Source organism: Chelonoidis abingdonii, chromosome 2, assembly GCF_003597395.2.
Source record: "Chelonoidis abingdonii isolate Lonesome George chromosome 2, CheloAbing_2.0, whole genome shotgun sequence".
Lineage (NCBI taxonomy): Eukaryota > Metazoa > Chordata > Testudines > Testudinidae > Chelonoidis > Chelonoidis abingdonii.
The window spans coordinates 12,469,618-12,495,244 of record NC_133770.1 but is presented as its reverse complement, the minus strand read 5'-3'; the positions used below and the strand labels follow the sequence as shown (position 1 = coordinate 12,495,244).

Here is a 25,627-nt window from a genome sequence, read left to right as displayed (position 1 = left end):
TAGGCTAACGCATCTTACCATCAAAGCCAAGGAAAGGAACAGAGGTACTCTCGAAAAAAGTATCCTGCAAAGCATCTAGGAGGCTGCAGTTGGCATCAAATTCGTCGATGATGAACTGAAATATGGTCGCATCCATTATTTGCCCCCCCAGGGCTGTGGGATCTGAGCACCTTTTCTGGGATCTTTCCCTCCCTTCTTTTCTCTTTCAAAAAGAAATCAAAATCTGAACACTGCTAGCTCCTGCGTGTGCCTCTCCCCCTCTCGGTGCACTGAAGGGTGGGCTGCAATCCGGTGGCTGGCTCTGCAGCTAATTCCTCCAAGCGCTTCTGCTTTAAACAGCAGCTCGGTAACCAATAGAATCCCAGCGTGTGCGGAGTAAAGGACAGGTCTCTCTCAGCTAGCCCCCCTCGCTTGGCAGCTTGCCAATTCCTACTGGCATTGTCAGCCTCGCTATTCTGCTTCTCCCCACCTTCTCTCTACGCACCCAGGTTTATCATCAGCTGTTACTGGCTTGATTATTACCCCTCAGTAAGAATGTTTAATGTACATTAAATCAGCAATGAAATCTCAAAGGAAAGTGGCACAGTGAAATTAACCTCTCATCCATCTGTAAGCGAAGCAATTCCTGCTTTTCCTGTGTGGACGGGTGAGGGACGGCTTAGACAGAAGCATGGGGGTAGGTGGGGAAGAGACAGATTGGGAAGCAGGAGTGATATCTACAAAGGGGCCAGACCTTGAGGAAAAGTGACAAAAATTGGGGGTGCGGGTAGAGGAAGGGGACTCTGGAGGAGAGCCAGGAGGAAGAGGGGTGCTGGAGAAAAGGGGATGCATAGATCCGTAGGCTAGAAGGGACCACTGTGGCCATTAGTCTGACCTCCTCCATAAGACAGGCTGTAGAACTGCCCCAAAATAATTCCTAGAGCAGATTTTAGAAAAACATCCCATCTTGATTTAAAAATGATCAGTCATGGGGAATCCACCACAACTCATGGTACATTGTTCCAATGGTTAAATAGCCTAATTGTTAAAAATCTTCACCTTATTTCCCCCTCTGAATTTGCCTAGCGTGGATCCAGCCATTGAATTGTGTTAAACCTGTCTCTGCTAGACTGAAGAGCCCATCATTTAAATATTTGTTCTTCATATAGGTAATTATAGACTACAAACAAGTCACCCCTTAACCTGCTCTTGGTTAAGCTAAAGAGATTGTGCTCTTTGAGTCAATCACTATAAGGCAGGTTTTCTAATCTTTTAATCAGTCTCATGGCTCTTCTCTGAACTCTCTGTAATGTATCAACATCCTTCTTTAACACAGTATTCCTTCCTCGCTCTGCTATGTTCTGCTTTCCCACCTCGGCTGCTCCTGCTCCATGCATGAGCGAAGCAGCCAAATGCAGGAGGAATATGACCATCATCAATGCATTTGTATGCTTCAAAAGAGTTTTCAGGACAAAACCTTACTGGACACTCCTAAGTAGAACCAGGCAGGAGATGGCTTTCCCAGTCTACAAAACCTTTAAATTTCAAACTACTTCCCATTCCACATCAAGCAAAAGCCAAGCTCTTTGGAATTTTTTTGTGAAACCTGAGGGGTGGTTACCGACTCCAGAATAGCCAGTAGCCTAGTTGCTAGGGCACTCATGTGGGATGTAGGTGACTTGGGTTCAAATCCCTGCTCCAAATCTGGCAGAGCAGTGAGCTGAAGCTGCGCATCCCAGGGGAATGCCCTAACCACCAGCTTGCTGGCTAATCTTCTGGGACGAATCTCTCTCTTTCATATCCAGGAACTGAGAAACATTTCCAACAAGAGTTTAATCAAAACTTCAAAAGGGTTTAGGTTGCTTCAAATTAGCATTGTCCAAAGAAAGAAAAAAAACTTTTTGTCTGCATACTTCCAACCTACAGGCTGCTGTGTCCTCAAAGGTGATCCGAGGGCAGATTGAAGAATGTTGTAAGTGAGAGCACTTAACTGAGCTTTGCGCTATTTAAAACTCAAGCTGGACATCACTGATCTGTAGTTAGTATTTGTTAGGCCATGCACCCTCAGAGGAGTGCATGGGTTTGCTTTTAGTTTGTGAGAGGAAAGCTTCTATTTGTTTGAGGCAATGTAGTCTAGTAGATACAGCATTGCACTGGGAATTCTGAGACGTGGATTCCTTTTGTGCTTCTACCACAGACCTGCTGTGTGACCTTGGGCAATTCACCGTAATGGTGCCTCTGTTTCCATGCCCACCTGTCTGTCTGTTTAGATTGCAAACTCCAGAACTTGGTTGGGATCTCTAGGCACTACTGCACTACAAATAAAATAAGAAGTAATAAAGAAGCAGGAAAAGAAACAGTGACTTAATTAAGCACAAGTAAATATGGATGAAAAAGGGTAACACTGATGCTTCTGAAAGCACATTAGCATCATCATTCAAAAATCCGAAATAAGTTCTAAGTTGGTTTCTTATCTTAGAAACTGCTCTCGGATACCATCCCCATATAAGACAGGACATATGTTTGACTCTGCTGGGTCTAGTCTAATCCTTAGTGTTTCATTCTGACTCCCTCAGCAGCAAAATGTTTCTAAAAAAGAATTTACAAAAAAAAATAATTAAATGCTGGAATCCATGGAGTTATTTAAATATCAGTACCAATTTAGAGAGAGCAAAAGAAGCTGCTGGTACAGCACCATTCTGTGGTGCACCTGATGCCCTCAGAAGGGTTATTCAGATCTCACTAGTTGCCAGGGGACAATATCCTTCCCTCAGAATTGCCGATCAGCCAGTGCAAGTTTGTACTGGTTATCAAACCACAGCCAGAAAAGACTTTGTACCCTTAAGGTTGATGCTCGGTGTGTACATAATGATTTAGGAAAATGGAACATGAGAGTTGGAAGATAACAATTAAGAAATATCCCCCAGATACACTCATCACAGTTCACAGCTTCTTAAATAGGAGATACACATGTAGAATATCACAGTGCATATCCTCCAAAAATCTTAATTCCAGCCCCACACCACAGCCAGCAACAGACCAGAAACCTTTTAACCCCCTCTTATCACTACGTGCATTACCATGGAAGGAGCACAAAAGATAGGACTAGAATATGAACTACAATATTGTGAAACCTCCCCTCCCTACCCCTTACCTCCTATAGTCTATAAACTCTGAGCAGCCTTCAATGTACCCACCCATTACTAGACAGACATACCAACCTCTTGTCTTCAGAAACTCTGCTCTCTCCAGCTACCCACTGAGGTCAAGAAACCACAAATCTCAGACATTATTTTCTATATACTGTGATAGACCCAGGCCAGTTGGGAACAGCAGAGTAGTCGAAGGGAGATATACTGGCCACTGGATACGCAGTTTTCTGTTCCCTGAGTGACCAGAGCAGGGGCTGCTCCAGGCTAATGAGAACACCTGACTCCAATTAATCTGCTAACAGACAGGTGAGGCTGTTAAGCACCTGACTCTAATTAAGGTCCCTCTGATGCTATAAAAGGGCTCACTCCAGTCAGGTCAGGGGGAGCCAGGGAGCCAGAGGAGAGGAAGTGTGTGCAAGGAGCTGGGAGCAAGAGGTGTGCAAGAGGCTGAGAGTGAGTAGGCATACTGCTGGAGGACTGAGAAGTACAAGCGTTATCAGACATCAGGAGGAAGGTCTGGTGGTGAAGACAAAGGTGTTGGGAGGAGCCCATGGGAAAGTAGCCCAGGGAGTTGTAGCTGTTGCGCAGCTGTACCAGGAGGCACTCCAGACAGCTGCAGTCCACAGGGCCCTGGGCTGGAACCTGGAGAAGAGGGTGGGCCCAGGTTCCCCCCAAACCTCCCAACTCCTAATCAAACACAGGAGGAATTGACCTGGACTGTGGCTTCTCAAGAGGGGAAGGTCTCTGGGCTGTTTCCCGACCCACAGGATGAATCTGTGAGGTGCACAAATCCTCCAATAACTGCAGGATCCACCACGGTAGGGGAGGAACTTTGTCATGATACAGTCAACAAACAACTCCATTGCCACTCCACTATTTAGCACTCTTTTCCTACCCTACCTCACTATGAAGCAAAGCCCAATTCACCCCCATCTAACCTCCTATACAGACTGCACATGCCATAGTACCTTCCCTATTCCACTTCCCAATGTATGTCAATGAATCAACCTTCCACATACATACATCAATCTTCCAATCCATTCTTTGCATGCAGCGTAGACTACAGACCAGCTTGTACACCAATCATCAAAAAGACCAGCATGTTATCCTTCTTTGGTAAACTAAATATGTACTATATTTTCATCTGTTCTCAACGGATTTTCCACACCAGTATAATCATATTCCTGTTAGATAGCTAATGGGCAGCTGTTCAAGGTTGATTCTGGAAATGCAGTATGAGACTGAACTGCGGATATATTTGGATCTTTTACCTATCTTTGCTTGATTTTTCTTTCATACATTTAAATATGATTTTTAAAGGCAACATTAGAACCTAGATCCATGCGTCTGACGAAGTGGGTATTCACCCATGAAAGCTCATGCCCCAATACGTCTGTTAGTCTATAAGGTGCTACAGGACTCTTTGTTGCTTTTTACAGATCCAGACTAATATGGCTACCCCTCTGAAACATCTCCTTTGTGGCTTTTAAAGTTTCCCTCAGCAGTCCATGTGAATGTGATGGAATTTAGAGCTCACAAGGCCTGATCCTGATGTCAGTGCTACTCCTCACCTGGGTAAGGACTGCAGGATCAGACCCTTAATAAAAGCTGTTACTTTACTGACTCGCCTTTAGACCCAATAACTGTGGGGGTTGCATCTCAGTGAGGATTTCAGGACGGGTCCTAGTACTCTGAGCTCAAATGCAACGGCAACCTGATGCTAGCTGGTGAGGGACTTGCCCCTAACTTTTTCTTCAGACAAGCCAACAATGATACAAAGCACTAGAAGACAAAACTCCTGGACTTGAAGGCAAATGGGGCATGCTCAGATGGCACCATGCAATACACTCAGATACCACAGTGATGAGCACCATATATAAACCTCAATAGGTCAGTCACTCACACATCTAGAAGAGAAGCATCCCCGATGATGCTAACTCAGGGCCATATTTTGACACTCTTACTCACACTGAATAGCACCAGTATGCCCTTGGAAATAAACAATTAAAGTGTTACTCATTTTATTGGGATCTGGTCCTTACATTCATTCACAGAAGCTACATAGGGTCCAGATTTGCGAGTTTTGTTCTAGACAGACGGATATTAAATGTAGATAAATACAGAGCTCTGTTTCAGCTGATAGGATCATTTTTAAGCAGAAGACAATTTCCTTATTAGTGGAAATGAAATATGACTCTGGCGAGCAAGAAATCAAAAAAACCAATACGCAGATTTACAGTGATGAATCTGCAACTTTATTGAAGTTGGAAATATTTACTGCAGGTGTAAAAAGATCCTAACAGCATAAATAATATATGGCTCTTAACTACATGCTGATATATTTCATCCAGAACATTAATACAGCTGTCATTCTCTACAGCTATAAAAGCTGTAAAAGTGAAATCAGGAGACATGAAGAAAATGATGAGGCATTGCAAGAGGATTAGAAGAACACACTTAAAAAAAAAAGGCAGCCTAAGCACATTTGTAAACTGTCAAGATTTTTTTTTTTTTAAAAAAAAGTGATTTGAATCACCGAACACAGTAAGAGACCATAGGGATACTCATTTCAACAGAATTATTTATTCATACCGTGCCAACAACAAGGTGGGTGCTTCACAGACAAATACAAAAACAAGGGGTCAGATCATCAGCTCATGGAAGTACACTGATTTACTCCAGTTGTGGATCTAGCACAAAAGGTTGAAATGTAAACAATGTACAGACAAAAAGAAACACAGGATGGGGGGTCCCAGAGCAAGTAAATGAGCCCCGACAATTGTCAAGCACTTTGTTAGTCCTGCTATTTTTTTTTGCGCGCACTGGAGTGTCGTCGGATAAAAAGCGCGGGATCAGACGGTCTTGCTCCGTGTACAGTTTAAGTGCAAATATTGCTTTGTAACCAGGTTGCACAACACCCATCATAACATGCACAGAGGAACTGTGTGCACACTGCAGCTTGTTGCACAAGAAAACTGTGTGTCGACTGTGTTTCTGTTGTCTAACCTACCATACGACCTGTTTGTATCAATGCTATCTGGCCAGCTACCCCATGTGGCATTCTGTCCCCTGCTGGGGCACCGAGGACACAGACACACCCAGCAGGACGTGAGGCAAGGGACTCTAGAACGCCTTAGCATTCAGAAACCTGGGAGGAAAAAAGGAGCTGACAAAATGGTAGGAACATAGGAATTCCCAGACTGGATCAGATCCATGGTCCATTTTAGTCCAATACTTTGTCTCCAGCAGATGCTTCAGAGGAAGGCACAAGAATCCTGCAGTCCGCTGGTTACACAGGCAGTTAGCGCGTCTGACTACACAGCTCACGACAGGCAGACAGCCCTGTAGCAATGGGCAAGGCACTGTTAGCTGCTATGATTACTGAGAAATAACTATACTGCGTGTGGACAAAAACCAGGCCACTCCCTGGTTACAAACTCAGAAGTCCTAGGGTGCACAATGCTTCTCAAAACCTATTATCCCAATGAGCTCAATTCCTCATTCATAGATCTAGAGGCCAGAAAAGACCAGTCTGACCTCTGACTGCCTAAAGAGGTTCACAGACTGCATTACAGGTGGGCATTCCAGAATAGGGCTGGGACACACTGGCAGAGCATTTGGGGAACCTTGCCCTGCTACTGCCCAGGCTGTTCTTTGCCTAGAGGCTTTTGGTCTGATTGGACTAAAATCTGAACACTACATAAGCACTAAAATCCTCTTTAAGAAAAATCCCTATTTTCTAACATCAGAATAATAGCTCAATAGGCAGAATATTTAGCGCAAACCATGCATTAGCCAACAGGCAGAATTAAAACAGACATTAGGTGGTGGCTAAGCGAAGAGCCGAGTGGTAGCGTGTAAGGACCAGCAGTTCTGTTCTTGGTTTTCCCAGAGACTTCCTGCGTCACCTTGGGCCAGTTTGCTTGCACCCACAGTTCACGGCCCGTTTTATTCGGGGACCCTGAAACAGTGCCGTCCTTATTCAGCCTTTGTCTACTTGCAATAAAAATCAGGGTTCAAAAAAAGAACTAGGTAAGTTCATGGAGGATAGGTCCATCAATGGCTAATAGCCAGGATGGGCAGGGATGGTGTCCCTAGCCTCTGTTTGTCAGAAGCTGGGAATGGGGGACAAGGGATGGATCACTTGATGATTACCTGTTCTGTTAATTCCTTCTGAAGCACCTGACATTGGCCACTGTTGGAAGACAGGATACTGGGCTAGATGGACCTTTGGTCCAGGGTCGGCTCCAGGTTTTTTGCCACCCCAAGCAGCGGGAAGGAAAAAAAAAACCCCATGATCACGATTGGCAGCAGCTCCACCGCGCCGCTTCATAATTTGGTGGCAGGTCCTTCCCTCCGAGAGGGAGTGAGGGACCCCACTGCTGAAGAGCTGAACTTGCTGCCCCTTTTCATTGGCCGCCCCAGGCACCTATTTGCTGTGCTGGTGACTGAAGCCAGCCCTGCTTTGGCCTGAGCCAGCCCTCTTCATTGGCTCTCTTCATTGGCCGCCCTCTTCATTGGCCGCCCCAGGCACCTATTTGCTGTGCTGGTGACTGAAGCCAGCCCTGCTTTGGCCTGAGCCAGCCCTCTTCATTGGCTCTCTTCATTGGCCGCCCTCTTCATTGGCAGCCCCAGGCACCTATTTGCTGTGCTGGTGACTGAAGCCAGCCCTGCTTTGGCCTGAGCCAGCCCTGCTTTGGCCTGAGCCAGTCAGCACTGGACAATTTCTGCAGCCATGGTCAGCACTGGACAATTTCTGTTGTGTAAACAAACCCTGAATCTGGCTGTGCTACAGTTTCCTCATCTATAAAATGGAGCTCCTCATATTTAACAGCTTCACAGGGGCTTGATGAGGTTAGTTTAGTTGACGTTTATAGACCTTAAAAATTGCAAATTATTATTATATCATACTTCAGCTACACTGTAACATAGCATTTCCCTATTACAGTATCATGATTTGTATTATAGCAGTGCCTAAAAGACCCAGCCAACACTGAGGCCCTATCCCATAGGGCACTGTATAAACAGGTAGTGAGATATTGTAAACTCCTTGGGGCAGAGACTATCTAAATAGAGAGAGAATAGGAGGGGAAAACAGACACAGAGACTTGCCCAACAATCACCCAGCAATTCAGTGGCAGAGCTAGGAAGGGATCTTAGGTGTCCCAAGTCCTATCCACTGACCCAAATCATCTTCCAACCCTCTGTTCTGACACAGCCATCTTGCAGTGAGATCCACGTGAGCTGAAAACTAAAGACGTACCAACCTGGAGCCTGTCGTGTAATGTAGCTATTTAAACAAAACAGATTGACCATTAAGTTGAAAAGGCCCCATTGAGCTAGGAATGTTAAGATACCAGCAACATATCATAATGCACTAAGTGATTTTGCTTCATAAGTTTCATATAATTGAATGTTAAAAAATCAACACATGAAAGGAGAATACCAAATAACAGTCAGATCTATTTCTCTGTTGATAACCAGCTGCTTATTATAAGAACTCTGTGGCAGTTAGACAGCACAAGAAACTCCTGGAAATTAAACAGGAAGAAAATATCATGCCAACTTCTGGAAATGTGCTAGTAGTTCTCAAGTACATCTCCACAATCGGGAAGGAAAACTAACAGGACCATGTACAATCATATCAGGCTTGGGGGAAGCTGGATTAAAGGTGTACTTTGCATAGATAAAAAGAACAGGAGTACTTGTGGCACCTTAGAGACTAACAAATTTATTTCAGCACAAGCTTTCGTGGGCTACAGCTCATTTCTTCGGAGGCATAGAATGGAACACACAGACAGAAGATAGTCATACATACAGAGAACATGAAAAGGTGGAAGTATGCATACCAACTGGAAGAGTCCAATCAACATTTTATGGTGTCTTCCTGCCAGAGGTCACTAACTCTAGGAAATTTTTAAAGGAACACCTAGGAGCTCAAGGAAGTACCAGTAGGTGGTAAGTCAGAAGGTGCCACTTTCCTGCTGTTAGTACTAACCTATGCCCTTGCTGCTATGCTGGAGCATTACACTGCCATCATCGGATCTGCTGGGGATGTGTCTTACAGGTGCCATCCAGGATACAACTGGTCTTGACTTCTTGTAGTTATTAAAGATGTGATGACACTTTTTGTAAAACTAGAGGCATGAATGCCAGTGTCCTGGCCAAATTCCAATTTAGCTGATCCCATCCTCTATGTCTAAATTGGTTCCCCATGGCTCCAAGAGTTTTCAACTTGATAGAAAGCGCTGTATTCTCCATTTCTTGCACCACTCTGTGGTAGTGCTGCCATTCACTGGACAATAAAGTGACTCTTGGTCATATCATTTGTATGTCGGTCTACAAAGGACTCAGAGGTAAGAAGCTATATGTAGAAGTCTGATCATCACCCAGGGCTGCCACCTGCCAACATTTTACCTGCAGAAGTGAAGTTGGAGATTATGGCTGTGTGTCCAGATTAGAAACTAACAAAGGATTAAACTCTGATGCAACCATTCACCGGCTGATGAGATGAGGCCATTCAACAGCTGGCATAGCTCATTCTGGGTCCATACTGAACCAGTGCCTTGGCCAATCCCTTCCAGTGATGCAAGAATTTGGAGAATTTAGTTTTGCTGTTCACCTCATGAGAATGTTCTCTCAGACCTGGTCTACACTACAATTTTAGGTCAAATTTAGCACTGTTCCCTCGATTTAACCCTGGACCCGTCCACACGACGAAGCCCTTTTTTCGACTTAAAGGGCTCTTAAAATCAATTTCTTTATTCCACCTCTGACGAGAGGATTAGCGCTGAAATCAGCCTTGCCGGGTCAAATTTGGGGTAGTGTGGATGCAATTAGATGGTACTGGCCTCTGGGAGCTATCCCAGAGTGCTCCATTGTGACCGCTCTGGACAGCACTCTCAACGCAGATGCTCTGGTCAGGTAGACCGGAAAAGGCCCGCGAACTTTTGAATTTCATTTCCTGTTTGGCCAGCATTGCGAGCTGATCTGCACAGGTGACCATGCAGAGCTCATCAGCAGAGGTGACCATGGAGTCTCAGAATCGCAAAAGAGCTCCAGCATGAACCAAACAGGAGGTATGGGATCTGATCGCCATATGGGGAGACAAATACGTGATAGCTGAACTCCATTCCAGTAAATGAAATGCCAAAACATTTGAAAAAATCTCCAAGGGCATGAAGGACAGAGGCTATAACAAGGACTTGCAGCAGTTTCGCATGAAAATTAAGGAGCTCAGGCAAGCCTATCCAAAAACCAAAGAGGCAAACGGCCTCTCCGGGTCACAGCCCCAAACATGCCACTTCTATGATGAGCTGCATGACATTCTAGGTGGTGCAGCCACCAGTACCCCAACACTGTGCTTTGACTCCATCAATGGAATAGGACGCAACACAGAAGCTGGTTTGGGGAATGAGGAAGATGAGAAGGAGGTTGATGATAGCTCACAGCAAGGAAGCGGAGAAACTGGTTTCCCAACAGCCAGAATCTGTTTCTCATCCTGGAGCTGGGAGCCAGTAACCCTCGAATCCACCCAAGGCGGGCTCCCAGACCCTGAAGGCGGAGAAGGGACCTCTGCTGAGTGTACCTTTGTAAATATTAGACATGGTTTAAAAGCAAGCATGTTTAATGATTAATTTGCCCTGGCATTTGCAGCTAGTACAGCTACTGGAAAAGTCTGTTAACGTGTCTGGGGATGGAGCGGAAATCCTCCAGGGACTCCTTAAAATTCTCCTGGATGTACTCCAAAGCCTTTGCAAAAGGTTTCTGGGAAGGGCAGTCTTATTCCGTCTTCCATGGTAGGACACTTTACCACGCCAGGCCAGTAGCACGTAGTCTGGAATCATTGCATAACACAGCATATGGTCCCAGTGTTTGCTGGCATTCAAACAACATCCATTCCTTAGCTCTCACTGTTATCCTCAGGAGAGTGATATCATTCATGGTCACCTGGTTGAAACAGGATGATTTTATTAAGGGGACATTCAGAGGTGCCCATTCCTGCTGGACTGTTTGCCTGTGGCTAAACAGAAATGTTCCCCGCTGTTAGCCATGCGTTGGGGGGAGGGGTGAAGCGATCATCCCAGAGAATTGAGTGTGTGTGTGTGGGGGGGGTTACTTGGGTTTGTGCTGCACACTAACCCACAAACCGCAGCCCCTCCTTTTAAATTGCCAACCCATTTTAAATGGCCAACCCAACAGCCACTTGGTATGGGAAATGAGGGTGCTGCTGTTTGAAACCATTCCCACATGTTATGAAGGTTAAAGAAGCCAAAAGACTGTGGCTTACCATGGCTGCCTGTAAGCTGAATTCTGTTGCCTGGCCCTCCAGGAGTGATCTCTCACACCAAACTGGCAGGCCCTCCCTCAATAAGAGGCAAAATGTGACCTTGTAACAAAAGCACATGTGCTATGTAATGTTAACAGCAAAGTTTACCATGAAAGAGTGTACCCATTGTTCTATAAAATGTGTCTTTTTAACTACCACTCTCCCTTTTTTTTCCTCCACCAGCCACATATGTTTCTCCTTCCCAGAGGCTAGCGAAGATGAGAAGGTGAAAAAAATGCACTCGGGATGAAATGTTCTCTGAGCTCATGCTGTCCTCCCACACTGACAGAGCCCAGCAGAATGCATGGAGGCAGACAATGCCAGAGTCCAGGAAAGCACAATATGAATGCGAGGAAAGGTGGCGGGCTGAAGATGATAGGTAGCATCAGCTTGCTGACAGAAGGCAGGAGTCAATGCTCAGGCTGCTGGAAGATCAAACTCATATGCTCCAGCATATGGTTGAGCTGCAGGAAAGGCAGCAGGAGCACAGACCGCCACTACAGCCCCTGTGTAACCAACAGCCCTACTCCCCAAGTACTAGAGCCTCCTAATCCAGATGCCCAAGAATGCAGTGGGTCCTCCGGCCACCCAGCCACTCCACCCCAGAGGATTGCCCATGCAACAGAAGGTTGGCATTCAATACCTTTTAAAGTGTTTAAGTTTTAAAGTGCAGTGTGGCCTTGTCCTTTCCTCCTCTCCCACCCCACCCAGTACTTGCCTCCACCCCCACCCCTCCCGGGATATCTTGGCTGTTATCCCCCTATTTGTATGATTAATTAATAAAGAATGCATGAATGTGAAGCAACAATGACTTTATTGCCTCTGCAAGTGGTGATCGAAGGAGGGAAGGGAGGGTGGCTAGCTTACAGGGAAGTAGAGTGGATCAAGGGCGGGGGTATTTCATCAAGGAGAAACAAACAGAACTTTCACATCGTAGCCTGGCCAGTATGAAACTGGTTTTCAAAGCTTCTCTGATGTGCACCGCGCCCTCCTGGACTTTTCTAACCACCCTAGTGTTTGTCTGTGCATAATCAGCAGCCTGGAGATTTGCCTCAACCTCCCACCCCGCCATAAATGTCTCCCCCTTACTCTCATGGATATTGTGGACCTCACAGCAAGCAGCAATAACAATGGGAATACTGGTTTCGCTGAGATCCATCCGAGTCAGTAAATTGCACCAGCACACTTTCAAATGTCTAAATGCACATTCTATCACCATTCTGCACTCGCTCAGCCTATATTTGAACAGCTCCTGACTACTGTCCAGGCTGCCTGTGTATGGCTTCATGAGCCACGGCATTAAGGGGTAACCTGGGTCCCCAAGGAAAACTATCGGCATTTCAACATCCCTAACGGTTATTTTCTGGTCTGGGAAGAAAGTCCCTTCCTGCAGCTTTTGAAACAGACCAGAGTTCCTGAAGATGTGAGCATCATGGAGCTTTCCTGGCCACCCCATGTTGATGTTGGTGATACATCCCTTGTGATCCACCAGTGTTTGCAGCACCATAGAAAAGTACCCCTTTGGTTTATGTACTCGCTGGCTTGGTGCTCCAGTGTCAAGATAGGGATATGGGTTCCATCTATTGCCCCACCAGAGTTAGGGAATCCCATTGCAGCAAAGCCATCCACTATGACCTGCACATTTCTCAGAGTCACTACGCTTGATAGCAGCAGCTCTTTGATAGCCTTGGCTACATGTATCACGGCAGCCTCCACAGATATTTGCCCATTCCAAATTGATGCTTGACTGACCGGTTGCTGTCTGGCGTTGCAAGCTTTCACAGAGCTATCACCAATCACTTCTCAACTGTGAGGGCTGCTCTCATCTTGGTATTCTGGCGCTTCAGGGCAGGGGAAAGCACGTCAAAGTTTCATGAAAGTGCCCTTACGCATGCGAAAGTTTTGCAGCCACTGGGAATCATCCCAGACCTGCAACGCTATGAGGTCCCACCAGTCTGAGCTTGTTTCCCGGGCCCAAATATCGGCATTCCACGGCATGAACCTGCCCCATTAACACTATAATGTGCACATTGCCAAGGCTCCTACTTTGTGAGAAGTCTATGTCCATGTCTATGTCCTCATCACTCTCATCACCGTGCTGCCTCCTCACCTGGTTTTGCTTTGGCAGGTTCTGGTTCTGCATATATTGCAGGATAATGCGTGTGGTTTTTATAGTGATCATAATTGCCACGGTGATCTGAGCGGGATCCATGATCCCAGTGCTATGGCGTCTGAACTGAAAAAAGGCACGAGACGATTGTCTGCCATTGCTCTGATGGAGGGAGGGGCGACTGACAACATGGCTTACAGGGAATTAAAATCAACAAAGGGGGTGGTTTTGCATCAAAGAGAAACACAAACAACTGTCACACAGAATGGCCCCCTCAAGGACTGAACTCAAAACCCTGGGTTTAGCAGGCCGTTGATTTCATGGACGGGGGGGCGGGGGGGAGCAAATGAATACAAAACAAATCAGGACTATTTCTTGTTTTGATCCACTCCATCTATCTTTTACATCTTTAGGGTGGCAGCAGATGGTGCAGTATGACTGCTAGCCAGCATCATCTCCTGGGTGCTCGAGAGAAGATGCTGCATTATGATTGCTAGCCGTTGTCATTTCCTGGGTGCTCGGCAGAAGATGGGAATGACCCAGCTGAGTCACTCTCATGTCTGCCCAGGTGTCACCGAGGTTGGCTAGAAGAGCACCCAGGAATACGACGACAATGGCTACCAGTCATAATGCACCATCTGCTGCCAAAAGGCAATGAGCTGCTGCTGTGTAGCAATGCAGTGCCACATCTGCCAGCACCCAGGTGATGTACAATGATGGTGAGCTGAGCAGGCTCCATGCTTGCCATGATATAGCGTCTGCTCAGGTAACCCAGGAAAAAAGATGTAAAACAATTGCCTGCCGTTGCTTTCACAGAGGGAGTGAGGGAGGGAAGGAGGGGTGGCCTGACGACATGTACCCAGAACCACCCGCGACACTGTTTTTGCCCCATCAGGCACTGGGATCTCAACCTAGAAATCCAATGGGGGGGCGGAGACTGCGGGAACTGTGGGATAGCTACCCACAGCGCAACGCTCCAGAAGTCGATGCTAGCCTCGGTACTGTGGATGCAGTCTGCCGAGTCAATACACTTAGCGCATTTTGTGTGGGGACACACACAATCGACTGTATAAAAACGATTTCTAAGAAAATGACTTCTATGAATTTGAGCTAATTTCATAGTATAGACATACCCTCAGAGAAGGGAGAACCCGAACCTGAGCAATTGGCAGAAGGGTGATAAAGCCTTTATAGGGAACACCAAGGTTTCAAAACTCCAGGCCATTTGTGGTACTGCTAATTCCAAGCATTCAAAAATCATATCAGGCCCCAAAAAATATTTTTTAAATAAAAAGATGCTAGATTTTCTTTGCTTTTTGTGCATTTAGGGCACACTTGGGTCCTGTTTTCAAGTTTCTCAGTAACCATGAGGGCTAGATGTTTTTTTTAAAAAATGAAAGCAGTCAGTTTCATGAGATCTCTTGACTCCATGAGCTGGTGATTTAAGAAAAAACATTAAATATTGCAAGAGTCACGATAAAAACAAGAAGGGTTTGCACCAAATCAAGCACTGATGCCATCTAGTGTCTTCCAAAGCAGCAGCCATGACAAATAACAGGCCACTCTAAAATATCTTTATGCGCCAAAGTTAAAATGTATGTTTCATTGAGATGGCTTAACAGTATCCAGAGTGGGGACGAACTGCATTGAAATACCAACAGATCCCTCCTATCTTTTTGAATGCTGTCTACTATTAATTGTTATGATGATGTTTCCTCAGACATGCACACACATTGCTCACTCAAGCATACACAGATGTACAGAGGAGCGCAGCAGATTCTGAATGTACTAGCTGGGATGATCTCATTTGCTTTCCGTAGGCCACATAGCAGAGAAAACACTATAAATCTTTAATTACTTAAAGGGCACAGCTTCAAAATCTTATGTTGTAAACAAACATTGCTTTGCTTATGTTTCTAGTAACACCTTAAATTATTAAAAGTGAAAATAATAAAGAAACGCAGGAGATATTATTAATGACAAGTGCCAGCTTTCAGTCTAGTGTTTAGACAGGAAGGGCCAGAACCACAGGTGCTGTCAATCAGTGTAGATCAACTGGTTTCAACAGAACCAAGGTGATTTAAGCAAGCTGAGAATCAGTCCTGAGGATTCAAAGGCAGGACAGCTGGGAGAAAAATGATGTAACATTCTACATTAAACAGATGGATTGTCAAAAGGCAGGTATACACTGTAACCCTTTGGGGAGGGAAAAGGGGGCGTTATAGCCCTGGGGCAGAGTCCAAATAACCACCCTTAGTCTCAGGGCAGTATGGCCTAATAGCCAGAGTCAATAAGACAATCCTCCCCCCCCATGGAGGGTGGCATGGCTCAGTGGCCAGAATCAATATAGCTGCCCTCCTTTGCACAGCTGTGCAGCCTAGTGGCCAGCAGGGAAGTGGGCCACCATCCAGGGGTGGGTGGCAGCCAGGGGAGGGGGACCCAGGCCCTCTCTACTCCACCAGGTCCCAGCCCAGGGGCCTATCAGTGATGACTGTATGCACCACTATGTAAGCAGGGATCCATCCAAACCATGCTGACTTTGCCCCAGTTCTACAAGTGGATCAATATCTAGTTCCTGGGGGCTACTTCCTACCCTGTTTACCAAAGCTGCCATTCACAGGTCTTCTGGGCCTCTGGGGTTATCAGCCAGCAAAGCTCCCAATGACTCTGTCCCCTCTTGGGCTTCTGCGGGCAGCCGGGTATCCACCCTGGGTCTCAGTGCGCATGTCCTCTGTGGTCTGGGGCTCCAGCAGCCCTCAGGACAGAGCCTGCAATACACATCCTCTCTCCTCAGCCCAGACTGAGTGCTCCCCTTTTATACTGAGGCTCCAGTTGGAGCATGTCCAGCAGTGGCGAGGGCATGTGGATTCCTTAGCCCACAATATGGAGTTAAACCCTTCTTGTCCAGTGTGGGGCAGGTATACCCCATCACATGGATATTAGAAAAAATTAAATTAAAATATAAAATTAAAAATAGGCAATGGTGTGCTGGAATTTTTAACAGGTGCTGTGAACAGTCATCTACTCCCCGAGACTGACAATTTCAATACATTTGACTGATTATTTCATGCTGGCTTTTATGATGATGAATGGGGTATATTTGCATTTGATAAGCTGTTTGTCTCGCTCCAATGAATATTTAAAAAAAAAAAATCAGTTTTACTTAAATGTGTGGCAGTGTAATTCGAATGTTTCGCCATTCTGTTCTCACGCTGAATTACAAACATAAGACTTACAATTTTATTGCTAGAACACTGCTGCTGTTATTAGAGATTCTGCAGACTGACAGCATCTTTATTAACATATTCAGAATGTTTTGCAAATGTACCTGCAACCAGGGAAGCCTACGTGACTCCGCTAACTTGAAATTACCATGAGCAGATGACTCAATAGGTGGATTGATGCCCTAAAAACTCCATTTTTCAGCATTTCTTCCCTTCCGATGGCTAATAAAGTTATCCAGCTCATCATTTACAGCAGTGTTTATATGCAGCAGCCGTTTGCCATAAAGCATTTGGTAGTCACAACTTTATTCTTGTGCAAATCTGTTTAAGGAAGAATCAACTACTGTTTCTGAGCTGATTTGTCTGAAGCTATTAGAGTCTGTAAACTCAGAATTACTGAACAAGTAGCAAGCTCGCATCACTTATATTCTATGTACAAAAGTCTTAACTATAACCCACTCTCTCCTTCATATAAATAATCCATCCCTAGAAAGGATGAAAAAAATACATATAACAATACTCATCCAGTGATATAGATACAGTTTGACTTCTCCTGGATTAAAGGCAAAGTCATTCTTACCAGCATTTGCAGCGGCTACCTTTGAAACATTAAGGACATACTTTTCCCACTAGACTACAAAGTCATTTGGCTCGCCTCTGTGGAAACTTATATTTCCTACGTTGGCCATTGCAGGGCTCCCATAATTCTTCATTAATGCTAGGAAAACATATTGGAAATGACTAGAAAAAAAAATGTTCCCTGCATAATAAAGACTACAACATTCAAAGTAGGCGTTTCCTAGCTCCTTCTTAGATCTAGAGCTGTGCAATGGAGATGTTACTGCACTTTCTGCTTCCACAGCCAAAACAGTGTAACAAGAAGAGGAAGAATTTTCATTGAACAGCAAGTTTCTCCTTAAGTACAAGATTGTTACTTGCCGGATAGAGCTGGGCTATGGAGTCAGGAATGGGGGATAGCCCCCCTTGCCCACAAAATGCACCAGCCACAAACCACTGTATCATTCTAGTCATCATGTTTTTTTAGCTTCCAGACCCTTGGTTTCTATTTTCCACTGTATCCTTCCACCCAACGTCCCACCTCCGTCTGATCCTTTTGTTTCTGGTTAAGCGGTAATGGGTTGGGTTCCATCTTCCTTTTATTAACACTACTCCTGCGTAATCAGGAGGAGATAGCATCAGAAAGTTTCCTTAAGGGGCTCAGAAAATCCACAGTGCTCCTAGCCCTTACAAACTCAGGAAGTTCAAGAAGGACCCAACCATTGCTCTGTGTACAGCACCATTTGCTTTGAATCTGTAACTGGAGAGGGGCCCTGCAACTGCCCCAGTGCAAGGTAAAAGGAATTAAAAGCAGCTGAGGGAGGCTGATGAGGTAATAGGCCCCAGGGGTGGCTGGCTTAATCAGGCCACAGCTGGCCTGGATAAAAGGACTGTGGGGCCAGGAGACAAGGAGTCTCACTCTAGCCCTGGAGTGGGAAGGGCCTGGCTACCTGAGAGCAAGGTACCTGAAGTAGAGCAGTACTGGGGAAGGACAATAGGAGCTGGGGAGCTCCAGCCTGGTAAACCCCCAGGCTGAGGCCTTAGTGAAGGCCTCCAGAAGTACTAGGGCTGCAGAGGTGTAACCCAGGGATAGGCAGAGGCTGTTGGTCATACCCCCTTGCCAATGATAAGTGGCCATTACAGGCTGCAGTTTGCCCCAGTGAGCGGGGGCTAGATGATGACTGGCAGTAGCCATTGAGGCAAGGTGGGGACAGAGGGGTGGGGGTTCCCTGGGACAGGAGACCCAGAGTGTGGGGGTACTGCTGGGGCAGAACCCTGATGTAAAGGGCACTGGGGTCTGGGAGGGACACAGGGGCCTGAGGCAGGCAAGCAACAGGCCAACAGAGGGCGCTTCGAGGGCTGGAAAAGAGCTATTCCCAGACGACCAGCAGAAGGCGCTGCACCGGTGAGCCCGTGATCTGCTACAGGCCCCAATTCAGCTGTTACAGTGGTGTAATGTCACTGAGTTCAGCTGCATCATTTCCCATTGACTCCATTCAGAGTGCGATTTAGGTGCCCCTGGGTCAGGTTTAGCCGATGATGTTTTCTTTCCACTGAACGTGAGAGGATAGCTCTGAAGAGACTGTCCTGAGCAGGTTTTTAAAATGCTTCATTTAAAAATTAATCAAAATTAAATTAAAATGCTAGAGCCCCCCGGACTCATGGCCAGGACCCAGGCAGTGCGAGTGCCCTGGAAAATCAGCTCGTTTGCTGCCTTTGGCACGCATGCTATAGGTTGCCTACCCGTGTTCAAGACCTTGATGGAGAATTAACATAAATTATCTTAGATTTATTATATAAGTGTGATATAGTACATCAATGCAATGAGATGCTGCTAGCTTTAAATGTCAGCTGCTGAGCTCCTTAAGCTATTGACATTAAATTGAAATCAGTGACAGGAGTTAATATTTTTTGTTTGTATCGCGATAGTGCTCCAAGTCCAGGATCAGAACCCCATTGTGCCAGGTTCTGTAAACAGTCCCTGCCCCAGAGACCTCACAACCTACTCCTTGTCCATTCTGCAGACCAGCAGGTATGTTCTTCCTCAATGTACCTGAAATGCTTTAGCTGCACTCCTGACTGTTCACAGATTAAAATCTTGGCCCCACTGAAATCCCTGGCAAAAGTCCTACTGGAGCCAGGATTTCATCCTACATGTCATCTTCTATGGTGTGAGAAGATTTGACCCCTTTTGCAGTCTAACCTTTCCCCTCCATGCAAACATTAACCTCCTTATAGGAGACACCCAAGGATAAGAGGGGATTTGCATTGCTTTCCAATGGCAAAAGATATTGCTTTTTTAGAAGTGTTTTTATTGCCTCTAAACTGTGCTAGTTTCTGTGGATCCTAATCTCTGCAAATCTTTGCCATCAACAAAAAAATAGGAGAAAACATAAGCAGCCTTACTCGCTAGGAAGTGGACAGATTCATGTCCTGTAATGCTCAGGCCAAATTCACTTACACACAGGTAGAGATGACCAAAAAACCAAACAGTATATGCATAAGATTTTTTGATCTAAAAATAGCCTCTTTTCTAAAAGAGCTTTCCATGGATCACTATCAATGATTACATTTTTTGCTCTTTGTGAAATTTCCCATTCCAATTTTTACTGACATTTTTATCATAATCTTTTTTATAGTCAGTGTTTTATTTACCAGCTGATCATTCATCTAGGACTGAGGTCAGGTCTACACGGTGCTTTTCCTAGTACTCTCTATGAGCACAGACACAAAGCCAAACGTGCTCTGGCTGTCAGCGCAGACCAGGAAAACCAGCAACATGTCAGCAAACAACAAATAAACACTGAGGTGAGGAATCCAGCTCAGTGCTGAATCGTGTTGACAGGGCAATGGGTGAAAAGCTCATGATGCCACTGCCCAGGATGTCGCTCTCAAAGGAATGGATGGTCTGGGGGGTGGGGGAAGGGGAAGAGAGAACCTTTCACCAGCGTTAACACTTGCTTGAAAAAATTAAGTAGGATATATTTTATTTCATGCATGTTTTGAGCTCTTAATATGTTAAAGTAGAGTCTGCAAAATCATTTAAAAATATGAAATTCTCATAAAGGTAGCATTTCTTTCCTTCTGTTAGCAAATCTGTTACTAATCAAAGAAAGTGTTAAGTTTTCGGGTTTTTTTTTTTAACTTATAGGAGGTTTTATATTAACTGGTTCTGACAATTTCCAGTTTGCTTAGATGCATCTGAGCAGACAGGAATAGCAAGTAAATTGACTGCAGATGCATACTATTGTTGAGAAATATTGGACACAATATGGGAAAGAGGCAGTTTGAGACAAAAGGACATCTTCTAAAAAATTCGAAGTCAAATCTTACCGAGGAAAATGGAAAGGAGCATGAATTCTGGCAAGTCAAGTGTAAAAGTATAATTAGCCGAGCCAAAAAAGAAGTTGAAGAGCAACTAGCACAAGAGAAAAAACAAACAGCATATTTTCTTAATGCATCAGAAGCAGGAAGCCTGCCAAGCAATCCGTGGGTTCACTGGATGACTGAGGTGCTAAAGGAGTGCTCGCAGAAGACAAGGCCATTGCAGAGAAGCTGAATGAATTCTTTGCATTCTTCTTCATTGCAGAGGATATGAGGGAGATTCCCACATCTGAGCTTTTATTTTTAGGTGACAAATCTGAGGAACTGTCCCAGACTGAGGTATCAATCGAGGAGGTCTTCAAAGATATTGATAAATTAAACAGTATTAAGTCACCAGGACTAGATGGTATTCTAGTCCTGAAGGAACTCAAACACGAAACAGCAGAATTACTAACTGTGGTATATGAGCTATTGCTTACATTAGCCTCTTCCAGGTGATTTCAAGATAGCTACTGTAATGTCAATTTTTAAAAAGGCTCCAGCAGTGATTCTGGCAATCACAGGCCAGTAAACTTCACTTCAGGACCAAGCAAATTGGCTGAATTTGTAGTAAAGAACAGAATTATCAAACACATAGATGAACATGATATGTTGGGGGAAGAGCCAACAAGGCTTTCGTAAAGGGAAATCTATTAGAATTCTTCGAGGGGTCAACAAATATGTGGACAAGGGCAATCCAGGGGATATAGGGTACTTGGATTTTCAGAAAGTCTTTGACGAAGTTTATTACCAAAGGCTTTTAAGCAAAGTAAGGAGTCATGAGAGAAGAGGGCAGCTCCTCTCAAGGATCTATAACTGGTTAAAAGATAAGAAACAAAGAGTAGAAAAACTGTTAGTTTACACAGTGGAGAGAGGTAAATAGTGGAGTCCACCAAGCATCTGTATGGGGACTAGTGCTATTCAACATAATGCTAAATGATCTGGGAAAGAGGATGAACAGTGAGGTGGCAAAGTTTGAAGATGGTACAAAACTACTCAAGATAGTTAAGTCCAAAGCAGACTGAAGAGTTACAAAGGGACCTCACAAAACTGGGTGTCTGGGCAACAAAATGGCAGATGAAATTCAGTGTTGATAAATGCAAAGTAATGCTTATTAGAAAACGTAGTCCCAACCACTTAAGAAAAAGATTTTGGAGTCACTGTGGATAGTTCTCTGAAAACATCTGCTCAATGTGAAGTGGCAGTCAAAAAAAGCGAAAGACTGTTGGGAATCATTAGGAAAGGGATAGTTAAGAAGATAGTAAATGCCACTATATAAATCCATGGTACAGCCACACCTTGAATACTGCATGCAGATTGTAGGATGGAGAGGAGAGAACAGGCTTAACCTGAAGGAAGCCTTCCCTTATTCAGAGGGTGGATCTTGGTGTGTATTAAAGGTGCCAGGACGGACCAACTTCTGCCAGGCACATACTGTGGTGAGGCACCTAGATTTATTTTTAAAAACGCTTACTAAGGTTTTACAGCACAATTCTGCAACAAGGGCTGGGACTGCAGAATTGTGAGGAACACAGTGCCCTGACTCTGGACACGTTCTACAGGAGAGGGTTCAAAGAAGAGCCACAAGAATGACTAAAGGATTAGAAAACCTGCCTTATAGTGATTGAGCTCCTTGAGTCTCTCTCTTTAGCTTAACAAAGAGAAGGTTAAGGGGTGACTTGATTGCAGTCTGTAAGTACCTACATGGGGTACTGTGGCAGGACTGGCACTGCAGCCCCCCTCTGAGGCAGGGGTAGAATTGGGTGTTGGTGCCTCACCACTCTCTAGTCCTTGCATCTGCCTCTTTACGGGCGGTCGGTTATGGCCTTTTGGCTTTCTTCCCCACTATCACCGCTGTCTGGCGGGGTACCGTGGCCTAGCGGCCAGAGTCCATACAAGCCCTCTTCTCGAGTGGGGTACCACAGCCTAGTGGCCAGAATCCATACAAGCCTCCTTCACAAGCAGGGTAGCACAGCCTAGCAGCCAGAGTCCTTAGGATGCCTCACGGTTCAGGGGTGAGGGGGTAGGGGGACTCAGGCCCACCTTCTCCATCGAGCACTGACCCAGGGCCCTGGTAGTGGCAAGCTCTCCTTGCCATTTGCTCGGCAGGGATCCGCCCGCAACACACCGAGCGACAATACAGCTTTAAAGCTGTTTGTCTCTAAAATTCCCCTGGGTCACTTCCTACCATGAAAGTCAGGTCATCTGCTGCAGGGGTTCCTCCAGGCTGTTCCCCTCCTGGGACGTCTGCTGTCATGGTCTCAGGGAGTGTCTCGGTTTGGCTGACTCCCAGATCCTGGCGCGCAGGTTCTTCCTCCTCAGGAGCTAGCAGCATGCATCCTTCTCCTTCAGTGGTCAGTCCCAACTGAGCTGATCTGCAGGCTTTTATACTTGTTCTCCAGTTGGAGCATGCCCAGCAGAGCTTCTGGGGCGTGGCTTCCTCTGCTACGAAGGAAGGGTTAACTCCTGTGGTACCAGTGCGGGGTCACTCTGCCCTGTCACAGGTACAAATATTTAATAACGGGCTCTTCAATCTAGCAGAGAAAGGTCTAATTTGATTCAATAGCTGGAAGTTGAAGCTAGACAACTTCGGACTGGAAAGAAGACATAAATTTTTAGCAGTGAGCGTATTTAACCATTGGGACAACTTACCAAGGGTCATGCTGGAGTCTCCATCACTGACCAGTTTTAAATCCACATTGGATGTTTTTCTAAAAGATCTGCCCTAGGAATTATTTGGGGGAAGTTCTATGGCTTGTGTTATACAGGAGGTCAGACTAGATAATCACAATGATCCCTTCTGGTCCTGAAATCTATGAACCTACTGTACTGCTGTTTCTCAATGCAAAAAATTATAACACTAGGAATTATCCAACTGATCAAAGTAAGAGTACCTTGACTTTAAGTCCAACCTAATTAACGCAGCCAGAAGCCTCAAACAGAAGCACCTGTGACCCTCGACATGCTATAGGAAGCACCCCAATCATGGACACTTTCTTTCCATCCCCTAGCAGGGGGAGAGGAAGCCCATTATCAAGGTCAATGAGAATTTTTAAGTGTAATGTAAGGAAAGATGCTCTCAAAAAATACATCTCTGTAATGAAGGGACCATTTTTTCTACTAATGACACATTAGTAGCTAAGGACTGATTTACAAAGCACTTTTTTTATTTATCTCCCAGGCTAATGCACAAACTAAACAGCAGCTCTAACAATCCATGTGACAGCAAATCAAAAAATAAAACTAGAGAACAAGAAAACACTTTTTGTGTGACCTTGAAAATAATAAAGGAGGCACAGAAAAAAAAAAAATCAACATGTGGAAAGAAATTCCACCAGCCTGGAGTCAGAGGCCACAAAGCTCTGGGCTGGATTCTGCTGTTGGAAACTATGGCACAAATGCAGAGTAACGCTGCCGAATGCAGCGTGCTCGACTCTAGATTTCATGCTTATGTAACAGAACAGAATTCGGCTGCCTATGTTTGGAAAATGCACATGGCACAATAACAGGCAAGCTACCAGAACCAGAGCGTAAGAGGTTCATGAAAATATGAATCAAATTGCATCATTAAGATGGGAGATAATGAGGGAAATTAAGAACGAACCACTTAAAATACAAGTTTGTAGGAAGAATAAGTGCCCTATTTGTCGAGGGGTTGCGTCACAATTTCAGGGCTAGCTTATTCATAGATTACAAGCAGGGCCGCCCAGAGGATTCAGGAGGCCTAGGGTCTTCGGTGGCAGGGGGCTCCTGCCACCGAATTGCCACCGAAGACCCGGCACTTTGGCAGTGGGGCCCGGGGCAGAAGGACCCCCCACTGTGGGTCTTTCGGGCACTTCGGCGGCGGGTCCCGGAGCGGAAAGACTCCCCGCCACCGAATTGCCACCCAAGACCTGGAGTGGAAGAAGCTCTGGCGGCCCGGGCCCCACAAGAGTTTTCCAGGCCCCCAGAATGAGTGAAAGACCCCTCTCCAGGGGCCCTGAAAAACTCTCGTGGGGGCCTGGGGCAAATTGCCCCACTTGCCCCCACCCAGGCGGCCCTGATTACAAGGCCAAAAGGGATCATTCTGATCATCTAGTCTGACCTCCCATATAACACAGGCCTGAGAACTTCCCCAAAATAATTCCCAGGGCAGAGCTTTTAGAAAAGCATCCAATCTTGATTTAAAAATTGTCAGTGATGGAAAATCCACCACAACCCTTGTAAATTGTTCCAACAGTTAAATACTCTCACTGTTAAAAATGTACATATTATTTCCAGTCTGAATTTGTCTAGCTGCAACTTCCAGCCATTGGATTGTGTTAGACAAGGGTGACTCCAGGCACCAGCATGCCAAACGTGTGCCTGGGGTGGCAAGCCACGGGGGGCGCTCTGCCAGTCGTCACGAAGGAGGCAGGCATGTTGCCTTTGGTGGCATGCCTATGGAGGGTCCACTGGTCCTGCAGCTTCAACGGACCTCCTGCAGGCTACCGCCAAATCCGTGGGATCAGGGACCTCCCACAGGCAAGCCGCCAAACGCAGCCTGCCTGCCTTGCTTGAGGCAGCAAAATACCTAGAGCCGCCCCTGGTGTTAGACCTTTCGCCGCTAGACAGAAGAGCCCATTTTCTTCATATATAAGATGGCGCTAATACTCCCCCACTTACTTCCCAGGGGCACTGGAAGCATTAATTAGCTACATGATGCAGAGAGCTATGTACGGCTGCCCAAATTATCTCAGTTACATCAGGGTAAAGAAGGCGCAGCTCAAAGTGAATGGCATTAGAATTATTGATATCAGAATCAGGGCCTATACATCTGGGGCTTATGAGAGAAGCCAGATAAAGGATAAAAGTTTGCTCTCAGCTCTGCAATGCAGATCTGAAATCCAATATTCTGTCTTACTTCCTGTGTGGACATAGAAAGAGCAGAATA

The 25,627-nt window shown here is 45.6% G+C and overlaps 1 protein-coding gene across 2 annotated transcripts in view; it reads right to left on the bottom strand.

Annotated features, from left to right (window-relative positions):
• Positions 1–25,627, bottom strand: part of CRHR2 (corticotropin releasing hormone receptor 2) — a 290,812-nt gene that overhangs the window by 192,629 nt on the left and 72,556 nt on the right. The window contains exon 1 of one of the 2 annotated variants that reach the window (XM_032764680.2): positions 19–261. The exons of the other annotated variant lie outside the window; for it this stretch is intronic. Coding sequence (XP_032620571.1) covers positions 19–136 — 118 coding nt within the window. The 5' untranslated portion in view covers positions 137–261. Of the gene's footprint in view, positions 1–18; positions 262–25,627 lie in introns of those variants that run through there. 2 annotated transcript variants of the gene reach the window in all.